The 14376-nt window shown below is 40.7% G+C and overlaps 1 protein-coding gene across 1 annotated transcript in view; it reads right to left on the reverse strand.

Annotated features, from left to right (window-relative positions):
* Positions 1 to 578: 578 nt before the first annotated feature.
* Positions 579 to 14376, reverse strand: part of LOC138037257 (uncharacterized) — a 162934-nt gene continuing 149136 nt past the window's right edge. Inside the window, exons 112-115 of the mRNA XM_068883226.1 lie at positions 5855 to 5904; positions 5359 to 5444; positions 3246 to 3611; positions 579 to 2243 (exon numbers count right to left, since the gene is read on the reverse strand). Coding sequence (XP_068739327.1) covers positions 1682 to 2243; positions 3246 to 3611; positions 5359 to 5444; positions 5855 to 5904 — 1064 coding nt within the window. The 3' untranslated portion in view covers positions 579 to 1681. The remainder of the gene's footprint in view (positions 2244 to 3245; positions 3612 to 5358; positions 5445 to 5854; positions 5905 to 14376) is intronic.

Genomic DNA, 14376 nt, shown 5'->3' on the forward strand with positions numbered 1-14376 from the left:
TATAGTATACCCGTAGTATCGTTTTACCCGTATTATCAATGAATGGAATTGCCTACCCGATGATATAAAAGAATCTGGTATTATGTCTGATTTTAAGCACAAAGTTATAACATTTCTTGATAATAGTTAGTTTTTTTCTTTATTCATATCAGACTTTTGGATAGTTTAGATGTTGTTTTATTTTAGACTTAGATATGATCTGTATTGTATACATTTCCAAATTATATTGTAGTTTTTTGGGGGAGCATTCCTCGTATGGTGTCTAGTGCGCTTTTGGATGCTTCCGTCTCCTCCTAAACTGATTTTTTCAGTGTATTTAATTATGTTTATACTGTTGAAGAAACTGTAATAAATAAAAGTAAGAAGATATTGAAAAGCTAACGCTTTGAGCTCTAGCCCTTTGTTAGAGCGTTTAACAGAGAACAGGCCATTTGGAGCGTTTTCTTATGAGAACGTTATGCACTGAATCCTAGGTAATCGATGAAAAGAATGTAATGGATATGGTCTTAAGCAACATTTTAAAAACGGTTTAAAAAAGAGAGGGTTTTGTTCACACATTGATAACACAAGGTAATATAAGACTAGACCATTTTATTCCTTCAGTCATTTTTTTTCAGCAGAATAGAATTATCCTCTCGGTAAAACTGGTATCAAACTCGTTTAAAAATGCGTTTAAAATTGTCTTACACAGACACAAGAAACTGTTCCTGAGTACAACTGATTCAGTAAACTTAGATTGATACCAACTTATGTGTCTCTTTTCACGACTTTCCAAATCTGGTCAACCTTTTTATCGCAAAATATACCTCCTACATTATATGTGCGGTGCATCTTGTTTTTCCTAAAATCAATTTTCACTTAAAGTCCCGCCAAGTCAAATCTGAACAACGACTGTCGCCAGTTCGGTTTGGGCATGCGCATTATTCGTTTACTTGTCCAGACAGCATTTATTTGCGAAAAAGGTCACAATAAGTGGCAGCTACAAACTGTAATTAGTGTGCATAGGATTACTTAGTAGAGTAACAATATATGCATCCCCAAGCCTGCATGGGAGAGATATGCATGTGTGCCAAAGTTGTGTGTTTTGTAAAAGCTAGGCCTTGCTTGGACGTATAGCTAAAGGTGGTATCGTATAAAAATAGCGTCTCCAGAGACGTATATTCAAATCCAAACCAAGCCTTGAAAGAAGTTCCTTTTCTTTCATATGAGTGCGATCTTATTCCGTAGTCCTTTTTTACTTCGCATCGAAGGTGTGAAGGAAACCAAAATAGTTGAAATGAAAAATAAAACAAAGGAAATTAAAAGAAAGCCTCATTTAAAGCCTTGCATTCAGTTATAGCTTTCTTAGGGCTCATCTATTTGGGCTATTTTGAAACAACCTTTTTCGATCCTTTTGCAAAGATCTAGAAAGCTATCCCTTCTTCTACAGGTGTTCCTTAAATCAGTGTCGAGTATTTAACTGCACTTCGACACAAGACATCTGTTTTCTGGTCGACTGACCTAAAATTAAATGTAATTTTGTGCAAATAAGTTTGCTTCCTAAGATAGAAGCTGTATGTTTAAGAAAAAAAACGTACGAAGGTTTCCTACAGTCTACCACATTTCACATAACGGCGTCGTTGAAAGGGCAATAAGCATCAAATTCTTCATTATTTGATCTTTGCAAATGGGTCTTCGCTTTTTACGAGGGACACAACTGTTTGTCCGCCACATCGTCGTAAGTATTTTCTCCTTGCCAGTCACCACGGAGTGGCTCGTAAGTATTTTCTCCTTGCCAGTCACCACGGAGTGGCTCGTAAGTATATTCTCCTTGGACGTCGATCTTTATTTGGTCCTTGTCCGCCACTTCACGCTTTGACCATAGTGACTCGTAGCGTGGCTCCTCCAGTGCCTCGGCGTTCTTGTTCCGTTCCTCTAGCGGGAACGGTTGCTTCTTGGGAAGCTCCTGTTTACCATCGCCTTGGCCACCAATGGCGCCTTTTGAACGGTTACTCTTAGCAGACGTCATCGCGGTCATACCGATGTCGTCGTACACAGGATTAGAAACGGCACATGATCCCAAAATCTCTTCAAAGGGAGCAAAATTCACAGCCACGGTGCCGTCCTCGTTTCCAACGTTATCAAGCGCACTGTTAGCATCAAATCCTGGATTTGCAAAGGAGGCAACCCGAGTCTTCGTTGTCTTTGCCATTTCATGTTCCTCCGTTGTGTTAGGACCGTTACGGTAGCCTACCCGTTTACTCCTAATCAAAAGTAAATGCAGAAGAGGTTTTCAATTTTTGACACTAAACAATTAACAATGGGCAAGTTCTGCTTCGGTGGGGGGAAAGAAAAAATACCAAATGGTTTCCCGCATAGACAGTTTCAAAAGGTGACTCTTTGCGTCTTGGACCTTGTTGGAGCGAATATAAGTATTTCGCGGAATGTAATAGCTGTTAAATCAACACTAAAAAGGGCAATATATTAGGCGTAAAACACGCTATTTATTGAGCGCAAACTTTAGAGATTAATGCAAAAAGGGCTCCGTAAATTTCCGCATTTCAATAGCAAAAACCTGAGTCACTGATCTATAGCTATTGCCAGAGCGGTCGTCAAGATGCATCGTGTTGCACTAGTTAACCAGCCGCGATTCTGCCTTGAAGAAAATGCACTGGACAATGTAAAAAGACAATTAGCTCATGCATGCATTCTGGTGTCTACATGATTTTCGATTGACGATGTACTCTGTGGGTCCTTTGTGCAAAGCCTCAATAAACGCATTATAAAGTGTTTGCCAGTCACCGACGGAGCATTGTACCAATCCGTATGGAACGAACTTGGGCAAACATCTTTTCTGCGTCTGTTAAGTTCAATTGGTATAAAGACTGCATGGCACAAGACGCATAATCCGTCTCGACAAACTGTCCACTTTAGTACGTCTTCGAAGACGCACTAAACTGGATAGTTCGTCCAGACGCATTATGCGTCTTATGTCCGCCTTTCTACTTGACTAATTTAACAGACACAGGAAAAAAGTTCGCCCAAGTTAGTCCCAGACAGATTATGTGTCTTGTATAATTCGTCTCGTCTTTACACCGAACGGATAACATTGGAGACGCGTGTGCACAATTCGTTTGGACGGATTATGAGTCTCAAGTATAAAAACGGCCAATATTACATAAGTCTAGCATGCCAAAACAAAAAACAAAAACAAAAAAATAAATAGAGAGAGAGAGAAAGGGAGACAAAGAAAGAAAGAACCGTACCGGTAATACCATACAACTATGGCCGCTGCGATAACGATTATCACGCCTATGATAATGCCCCCAATCATGCCTTCATTTAATCCTTCTTCTTGGGGAAGACTGGTGGGTTTCTCTGGTTGTTCCTTAAGTTTAGCTTGCATCAGCTTTCCTCCAAGCTTGTTATCTAGTTCCCCAGTGTTCTTTTCAATCAATGATAAAACGGTTCCTCCTGGTACAACGCCTTGTGATGTGCCGTTGTTGACAAGCACTACAAACTCAACTTCGATTCCACCATTGACTCTTCTTGGCGTCGACGGAAGGTAGATGTCTTCAGGACGAAAGATAAGTTTGTCCACGGATCGTTTAACCACTGACCCAGAACTAGAACTAAAACAGAGAGTGGACATAATCAAATGTAAACCAGAGAGTGGACATAATCAAATGCTGTGTTTGCTCGGTAAACAAGATAGCCTATCCTCTTAATCTTAATCGATTCTGACCCATTTAAGGCTTAAAGGCCATGAACTGATATACTTTGTGCAGAGGAATTTCATACCAAGGTAAGAGAGAATACAAATACAACACATACTTAATTGACCACTCCCCATAGGGGCTTTTCAGGGCCAATGAGACACAATCACGATAGAACGAACAGAACATCCATTAATAATAATACTACTAATAGTAATAATAATAACAACAACAACAACAACAACAACAACAACAATAATAATAATAATAATAATAATAATAATAATAATAATGCATTATTACAGTAAAAGTTAAGAACTAAACAATTTAAAAAGAAACGTATATGAAGGGAAAATTCGGAGAAATTTGTATCACTATTTAAATAATGTAAAAGATAAGATAACTACTATTAAAATAAGTCAAAATCACAGCATATATAAGTAAAATAACATTTAGTCGACTACGGAAACGCTTCACGAAATAAATGTGTGCTAAGTTTGGACTTAAAGCCAACAACAGTGCTTTCAGACGTTATGTCCAGAGGAAGAGCGTTTCAAAGTTTTGGCCCCGCATATGTAAAAGAGCGATCAACAAGAGTAACTTTAGACAACGCTTTAGGGTAACTAAGAAGGAGATTGTCATGAGAGCTCCTTAGATGATACCGTGAAGGGGACTTAATGGCAGGTAAAGAGCTACAAATGTAGGTGCTAAACCTTTTATTAAAGAGCCTTAAATGTAATTAAACGAATTCTAAAAACAATTCAAAATTTTACTGGTAGCCAATGCAAATTAAAAGTAGGGGTGTGATATGGGAATATCTACTTTGCTGGTAAACCAGTCTGGCAGCAGCATTCTATATTCTCTGAATCTTGTTTAAATGATAGTCAGGAATACCATACAAAATACTGTTACAATAGTCAATCCTTGCTGACACAAACGCATGCACAAGGGTCTCAGCGCACCGTCTTCAGAGGTATTTCCGTATACGCCGAATATTGTAGAGATAATAAAAAGAAGAACGAGACAATTTCGTAATGTGGGTAGCCATGGACAGCTGTGTCTGACTACAAGCCTAGGTTTCTAGCAGAGGAGACTGCGGAGACATTGAAATCACCCACTCGTATGCAATGAGTGCTAACTTTAGCCAACTGCTGAGGCGTTCCTATAACCAAAAATTCAGACTTGTCATCGTTGAGCTTAAGGCTGTAGGTTAACATCCACGAACGAATATCATCAACACAGGACTCCATAGCATTAAAGGCAGAAAGCTCATTAATAGCTTTATTGGGAGAGAAGGAAATATATAATTGAGTATTGTCTGCAAAACAATGAAAGTCAGGCAGATGCACCTGAACAATCTGAAACATTAGGACATTATATAGCATTATATTGTCCTATCCAACGTACTAACTCCGCAGCTAATTTGAATTAAAAAACAACAACCATTAAGTTTTAGAAAAACAAAACGGACGAAAGGAAACCCTGAAAATTTCAGGCTTGAACGAGAACGGTCACTACGGTGGTTTGAATGCAGATCAAGGCTGAATTTTTCATACTTTCCCTTCGTTACTGCTCAAGTAACGTTCATACTGACTGCCATGATCTACATCTTAACTTTACAAAACAGACTGTCAAAGGCACGTGCAGTTCAAAGAATACCTACATCGGAACTGGGCATTCTTCCGGTGTCAATGTGCAGATTTCATTCAGCCATGAAGCAATTTCTTCCTTTAAAGTTTCCTCAAAATCCTGAAGAAAGTGCAATAACAGTTTTTAGGGAGTGAAAGAGACGAAATAGGTCATACTTTTAGGAAAAGAATATAAGCGGACTACCGTTCGGGAGATGGGGGTTTCAAATCAAGGATCTGAGTAAATGAGTAGATCTACAAATGATTAGACTTTACTGAAGTCGTCTCGGATGAGGATCATCGACCTTAAACGCCGTCTCGCTGCACTTTTTCTTTAACTTAGGTGGGAAGCCCACACATCCCTCCGAAAGATTACTGCACGGAGTTTCGTGTTGTTAAGATATGTTCCGTTCTCTTCTTCAAATGCGGTCGGTTTGGCAGGAATATCTCATCATAAGGGCTTAGGGTTTATGAGGCCAGGTTCCAATAAAACAAAAGAAAAAAGAAAATCCTTCATGAAAATTAACTGACCACGGATAGGTCTGGAACTTGGATTTCAATCACCACGACACTTTCTACCTCTGGAGATAAATAAGAGAAAAAAAGGAATTAATTTCAATGCTATAAAAGCAGGAAACTAGTTGAGGAAAAGAGCACACCTCAAGCAACTGCGCACGTACATAAGCAAACCAAACTAAGCGCGAGAGTGCGAGGATGGAGGGGAAGCTCATGCAATGTAAGTATAGTCAATAGGGAGTTTAAGAAACCACGGCGACGCAAGCCTAATTTCAAAATATAACTTTGAGCTATTCTAAATATTTCATGATTATTCCATCTTGTTTATATTATACAATATGGGTGAAGTGTCCTATAACTGGATTGGTACGAACGGATTTGATGTAAAGAGTGCCGGAGTCTGAAAGATTCACTGTAAGTTTGTCCACGCTGTCGTCAAAACCTTAAATTTGGTAATTTCACGCAGTAGTTTTGACGAGTACGGGAGAGAAATGTTCAAAAATGCGTGCCGCACGATCACGATCATTTTCGTTCTTTTAACCAATAATATTACTGCTTTTTGGCGTTGTCGTCGCTGTAGCCGTCGTCTTTTCTTAAACTCGCTATTTTTCGCATTGGCTTGATTTATACTACAGACGGATCATCCGTCAAGAAGAATCATCTATCTAGTATAAATACGGAACGAACTACGAGACGATCTATCGGCGTGCCTTATAATTCGACCGGTATTTATGTCAAATGAATTTCCAAAAAAGAGCGACGAAAAGGCTTGGGTACCAGTCAAGTCAATATTCGCGGCAAATTGGCGGCAAATTTCAAACTGGTGGCAACAACACAGTTAGCCTGTGTACAGCCGCCCGCTCTCCGAAAAAAAAATCGGAGAGGAGCGTCTGTGATTTACCGTTGATAATCGTGTTCCATACCACGTGATTTTTCCTGGAATGTGTGGAAAATGATTTGATTGGTTATTACCCATCGATCATTACATCATTGAAACAACGAGTTTTGATTGGCTTTTATTTTTATTTCTCCACATCAACACCGTGAGAACCACCGTGAGAGATTTTACGATGAGTTCGTGTGTACTTTGAGCACGGTTCAAAATACGAATAAAAATCTTTTTGATTATCAAGGAAGTTTTTCTTTTAAAGTACGAGCGGAATTGTTATCTATGGAGTGTAAAGTGGAAATCGATTCGACGTACATTTGTAGGAATTGTTGTCAGCGCAAAAGAAACGAATGCACTCTTCACGAGGTGAATATAGCACTATTCAAAAGATTGTCGATCCACTCGAAAAACGTCTCCCGCTATTCCTTACCAGTCAATGTAATCCCAACGCCTTGCTCGGACTAGCCTATCCATTCTCAAGCACAATCTACAAAGCGTAATACTCTGGAAGATTTGAGATGTGAACACATCGAGGAAAATAACAGCTCATTGGCAACGATCTGTGCTGCTCTGAGAATACAGAGCCCTACCTGGTTGGAAGGCTTGCAAATACATCCTTTCTTTTAAAGAGTGCTTCTATGCTATAAGCCAATGTATCTTAAAACTACCGGAGACGCTCGTCAATGCACGTTTGAAATCTACCTCATTGACCACCATTTTGAGAATTTAGCTCCTACGAAGTATGAGCCACGCAAATTTTGGTCAGCGTAGATCACTTAATAATGTAAGCAAAATTATTCCGGAACACGATTACTAACGGTAAATCACAGACGCTCCTCTTCGATTTTTTTTTTTCGGAGAGCGGGCGGCTGTACACAGGCTACAACACAGTTTACTGCAATCAACCGCTTCCTTCATGCAACAAGGTCTTTATTTCATGGATAGTTCACGGTCTTTAGCCCGTATTTATACACACAGACGGATGATCCTTCCAGACCAATATTCCACGGTAGTTTGTCTGCGTCTGGACTTATGGTTCGTCTGTCTGCCCGTATTTATACACACACAGATTATCGAGCGAACTACCGATCTCTGCCTAAGTTCGTCCCAGATGGATTATCAGTCTCTCGTATGAATCTGGCCATTCTCACCGTTGGATTTGAACGAGCATGCGATGGAGGCTTATGCGGAGGAAATAACTTGCATCTGAAAAGATTTCCCGCATCAGCCCCTCCTTCTTGCTTGTTTCCAATGGAATCGTGAGAATACGAATCGAATGTTGTGTAATGTATAGATTTAGCCAAGCCTAAAAGCGGAGCTCCCGAGTTTTTTTTATTTTTATTTTTACAATAAGTTAAACTGGCTTGAGTCTGTTATCCAATCGAAACCCAGTACCTAGTCAGCGGTCAACTTAAAAAAAAACAGCCGACCCCGATGAGCACTAAACTTGAGCCCACGATATGGTCAGGTCATATTTGTCACATTGGCATACATGGAGGGGTGGACGGTCGTATGGTTGAACAGTCGTACGGTTACATGTTCTCACACACATGTGTTACCATATTTTCTTAAGTACGGTGCTCCGCGTGCGTAACCGCAGCGTAACGCAATTGATGAACACAACAACTGAAAAAAAAAATCCCCAATTTTAAGGGGAAACATGGCACTAGCTATCGGAACAAGCAATTTCAACATAGACGTAGATAATTAGTTAGAGGAATTAGTTTGAAATAGGCGTACATAATTCAAATAAATCAGGACAAAAAATCAATAAATCAAGCAAAAAAAAAAAAATTAAAACGGTTTTTACGGTTGATCCACGTTAATTTTTTTATTGTCTCGTCGAGAAGGCTGAAAGTAGCATTTCCGAGCTTCGAGATTTCAAAATCTTGTGGCGGAGAATTCCCCCAGAACCTCCTACAAGTTAGCGTCTCCGGCGCTTGCTTGTTAGCCCCCCCCCCCCCCCAATGCAAAATACGTTCCGCCGTCCCTGTAAATTCTCTCGTGTGCACTTTCAAATGAAAACATTTTAAGCCACCATGTTTCCATTCTTGTGACCCTTACGGTCTGTAAAATTTCTCAGCCGACAATTCACGCAGGCGAAAACAAACCGGAACAAAGATTTGGTGGTTAGTGGGGTCATGAAAGGTGGCCACATTTATGTATTCATAGAAACTAATCGAGCCCAACTAGACATGGTATAACCAAACCAAGTTTCCCAACCTTGACAAAAATAAAGTCATGAGACGTTTAATTTTACAAGGTTGCAAGGATTTGCAATTACTAAATCGAAAGCTCTACTTTTCGTGTCAAACAATAAGCTGATTTTAGCGAATTTTAAGTGTTCCTTTAAATAGAAAGCTATTCTCGGACTGGCCAAAACAAAAGCAAATAGAAATTTGAAATTTTGTCAGCCCTTCTTTGACACCCTCTTCCTTCAGCTGTTCCAACAGCACAATAGTTTTTCAATGCTCGTTGGCTCGAGCTTTCGTTTGCCATCTTTGTTACATGAACTTCTTGGTGGATAGTAAGTAGACAGCCTATTTGGTTGAGTCGTCGCGCGGATAGAAAGCCACAGTGTAAACAGTGTAAACAGCGTTTACCAATCCATTACAAAACTTTAACTTTTTGGTGGATCAAAAAAGGGATCAAATTCTTCCAGCCAGACTCCGGCAATATATTTCTCATTAAAGTGCGCTCTTGCATGACGTCATGAGAACACGTGATGTTTTTTTTTTGAGCGTCGAGTGATAACTGTGTAACGCTGAGTTTATGATACAGTCCTGTGGTGTGATATAAGGAAGCAGTGCAATAAGAATGTCATTCGTGCACATTTTTGGTCCCTTCTAACCGAGTGTACCGAGATTTAACAGCAATCCCCTTGAATACTCTAAGTTCAAAGCAGCGTTTAAAGTGGAAGTTGATCAAAAGGAAGCTAAAATTCCTACTAGATGCGGTGGATGGAAGTGCAAAGCCATGCCCAGCCAAATTCATACCTGGTTTAGATAGATACCGAGATACTTGGAAAGCACTTAATAAGCGTTTTGACCGTGTGGACACAGTTGCATCAGCTGCTTCATCCATGAGCTGAAGTCACAAATTCCTGAAATTTATGTTGTCAAACTCCCTGTACGTCTTTGTAGTAGATGGGCCGAGTTTGAGGAAGGGAAGTCACAACTGTCAACGTGGGAGTCATTTCCGGAGTGGTTGGAGGAGGAGGCAAAAATAAGCGAGTCAAAACAGCGATAGATGGTTGAGAAGAAAGAGTGGAGACGACCAGACTCAGCCAAAGGGTGTACCCGAAAGATTAGTGATAATTTTGTGCCTGAATTGTTTGTAGGAATGAGCGGGGAAAACTGTCGCACCAAGAGTGTAGGGGTGAGATGCCCAGTTCACAAGTCAACAGGTTACAAGAGTGCAAACTGTTCGAAATAATGTCCACGAGCGAGTGGGAAAAGGTTGTGGATGAGCACAAGCTTTGTCTATCCTGTTTATCACCAGGCCATCGTCTGAGCAAATGTCGTAGTACAGACATATCTACGATTGAGGGTTGTGCAATGCGCCACCACACTCTTCTTCATGAGGTTGACTTGAAGATTATGTAACGTAGAAGAGCAAAACAAGAATCAGCGAGAATATCAGACAGTGCGAGATCCTCAGTGACGACTCCTCGGGACAGTGAGCTTACCTCTAGCCAGATGCAAGAGATGCATCAACAGTATAGTCATTCTGTTGGTTCAGGTTGTGAAGCTGGTGGTCGTGCTTTAGTTGAGGTATTACCGGTGGTTGTGTTTGGGGAGAACGGTGAACAGCGAGTTATGGCCTTGCGTGACTCGGGTTGTAATACTACCCTTATCGATGAGAGCTTGGCAGTGACATTGGGACTTAAAGGCAAAGAGATGGATGTTGATATTCAGGGCGTTACTTCTCAGAAAGTATTCACTTCTCAACATATCAAGAAGTGTCATGCTGCTCGAGTTGGAAAAAAGGAAGTCAGGTACCAAGTACGAAACGTGAAGACAATGCCAAACCTGACTGGTCCGGATAAGATGCTGAAGTTGTCAGCAGTCAAATAGCAGTATAGCCACCTGAAGGGCTTAGATATTGCTGACACCGATCCATGCCCAGTGCAGCTTATAATTGGAACTAAAAACTCAAAACTAATTCTACCTAAAAGAATGGTGAACCCCTTAGATTATTCAGGCGACAATAGAGTTATTCTATGGTGTTGAGACACCACTTGGCTGGGCAGTAACAAACTGGTTGTCAGGTGACCAGACAGTGTCATCACCTTACAATGCATTCAAAGTGTATGAAATATGTGTAGGTGAGGATGAACATTTAAGGCGGCTGGTCGTAGCTCAGTCAGAAATTGAAACCTTGGAAGTTGTGAAGGTAGCAATTCCAACCCGTTCAATAGAGGACAAGCGAGCACTTGCTCTCATGGAGTGGACAACAGTGAAGATTGAGGGAGAGGATGCATACGTGTGTGGACTGTTGTGGAGAGAGGAGCATCCAACTCTACCGAGCAACTATGATATGGCCGAGAGACGGTTAAAGGGACACTCTCACGGGTTGGCATGCGCAGTAGCATTCACTCTTTCCGAGACTTGTCACGCTCGACCGCCATTATGGAAATATCGGTAAGTTGAAGAATTCTGCATATATTTTGCATTAAATCAAGTTTATCTAAAGCAAATGCTCACGAAGGGAATTTCTTTTACACAGGAACCTGCGGCGATCTTTTGTAAATGTAAAAGTGCTTGTACGACGAAGCGCAAAGAAAATAGTTCTCGTGGGTGCGAGATGTCTTCCATTTTCCTACATGAAAAGACAGAACAACTTGATAACGTACCACTTACAAAGGAATATAAATCAAACGATTATGAACGTAAGTCTTACCTTCGGCGATATTCGAGAGACAATAAATGAGTCACAAAATCGCTGTCACTGAAAGACTGCAAAACTGCAAATTTTGCCTGCAGTCACAACTTAAATGTCTTTTCTTCCACATAAATACGCTTATGGTTTCTCAGCCACGCTTTCTTGTATTCCCCTCTGTCTTCGACCTTTCGTTTCCGCCCTGAGTTGATGCGTTTACCGCCATGTCCCGATCTTCCGCTAGACGCCATTTTGAATTTGTGAGTGCTAGTAACTTGAACAAATCAGGCTGACTTTTTCAAGTTTCGATCAGCTACACGAGCATGCGCAGACCGTGACCATGTCCCTTTAAAGTCCTTGGAGAAGAAATTTGAGAATAACCCAGAGATGAAGCAGAAATATGCAGAGTCCATCAGGGATGATGTTGAGAAGGGCCACGTGAAGAAACTTAGCGAAGCTGAGGTACAAAGCGAACGCAAAGTGATTTGGAAGAAACCCGATCGTGTTAGAAGAGTGTATGATGCATCAGCGATATTTACGGGTCAAAGTCTGAACGATAAGATTTTCAGAGGGCCAAACCTCTTGTTCTCCTTGTTTGGAGTTATGCTCAGATGCTGTGAGGGAAGAATTTCCATGGCTGCGGATGTGAAGGAGATGTACCAAATGATTCGTCTACCAGATTGTGATAAACCGTCGATGAGGTTTTTATGGAGAATCAACAGACGAGGAACCTAGCGTGTATCAGTTTGAAAGAACAGTGTTTGGACAAGTTTCAGCGCCATCCAGGGCGAACTGCACGATGAGGCGCAATGCAGATGAGAATGGAGGAGATCTCCCCTAGGTGTCAAAGCCGTTTACGAACATTACTACATACAGCTTGAGATAATAACACAGTTCTGTAGTGTGATACAACGAACCAGTGCAATAAGAATATCATTCGCGCACAAATCAGATAATCATTCAACGGTATGAAAATGGTTTTACTGTCAGTTGATTGAACATGCCATATAAACTAAACGTTACAGTGAACACAGCTCCGTGACTAAATAGTGAGAACCAGGGCTTTCATTAAACCTTAGCTCACTGGATTTTACGGTAATTAAATGTCTGTTATGTTACGGGTGAAACTGGGTGCAATGGCTGTTTCCAAGGTGTTTAAAAATCCCCGAGAAGTAATAGTCGTATGTAAACTTGCATCAAGAAATGAAAAGCAAAAGAAGATTCCTCTATCATCTACCGTATTCCCATTGCTCGTGCATTCTTATATCCGTATTTTCGGCTTTTTACTTCATTATATCCGTATTTTCGGCTTTTTACTTCAAATTTTACGACTTGGTACGCCATTTTGGTTGTATTCCTTGTTAGCAGTTGTCGTACCCAGATTTCTCTCACCTTATTCCCGACCGCCATTTAAAAACAATTGCATATCCTCGATGGACAAATTTGATCACGTGATCTGCAGTGTGCCAGGGTCTTCTCAAGACACACCGCCATGTTGAAAGCCGAAAAGACCCTCGGAACGAGGTCTTAAAATGTTGATCGAACACAAAATCTCAAAACGGATTTCGTCGCGGATTACACTAATTGCAAATCCAATTAGTGAAATCAGCGACGACATTTGTTTTCAGATTTTTTGTTTGATTGGAAATCCGAAGATCTAGATTTTACGGTCTAAATCCAGATTTTCTAATCAAAAGTGCCCAACATCTTGAAGGCCAAGGTGCATTCCGCATAGCTTCCACGCCATAGATACGCTAAGGGTTGCAAAATTCCACGCAAAGTGTCTTCTAGGCAGCCTAAGCAGTCCAACGCTGAAAAATGCTAACCACGTCACCAGTCTCTTGCCGCCGCGCAGCGATTAACTAAATATGCTTTAAAGTGAAAAACAATAGAAAGGCGAGGTGACACACGCTAACACGAACCCGGTGTGACCAACACATCACGTATGCGCACAACCATTTCACCCGGTCAATTACTTTTAAGACAATGTGCTTTATGTTGGAAACAGTACTCTGCGCATACTTCGTATATATAAAAAAAACAAGAACATTTACATGTTTTATTGAAATACACTGTTTAGTCTAGACAAAAAAGTGTGAAAACCCATGAAGCAGTCTCCAATTGGTCAATATCAAAAATACCATGATACTCTTTGTATGTCCTCCCAAAATTTTGCATAGGTATTGTTTCCAGTTTCTCTTGGGACCATTATAAGTCCCAATAGAAAACAAAAACAATGCATATGCAACATATTGGCTAATCGGTTGCCTTTTTTTTCATACAATCTGATAATCCATGTTCTTCACTTTTAAGGAATCGTGTGAACGGTTTACAATGTCAATGCCATACGCCAAAAAGTCCGATTACACGCCAGTACGCCGCAAAATTTTAAAACCCATGCCGAACATCGCGTACCCTACACTAAATGCACCCTGGCTTGAACGACAAGGTCACTTTCCAAGGACTCTAAACTGCCTTCCAACTCCCTGCAACAATAGCATTCGCTATGTGCTAAAGAAAATCTACACTACAATTTCCACACGCGCACCTACCCAATACAAAAGTCTACCAATGAATAAAAGGAACGAAAGAAGTGTCGATGCAAAAAAGGAACAGCCAAAGAAAACAATTATTGAAAGAAGTCTCGGTAGGTACGCACGGCCATCAGCATGCAGAATATGCAAGCTTTCTTACCATTTAGCGACTTCAACGTTTCACTGAAATTTATCCTTCATTTGCCGTTCTAGTGCTTTGTCAGCCTCTATTT

This window comes from Montipora capricornis, chromosome 2 (genome assembly GCF_036669925.1).
Source record: "Montipora capricornis isolate CH-2021 chromosome 2, ASM3666992v2, whole genome shotgun sequence".
NCBI lineage: Eukaryota > Metazoa > Cnidaria > Anthozoa > Scleractinia > Acroporidae > Montipora > Montipora capricornis.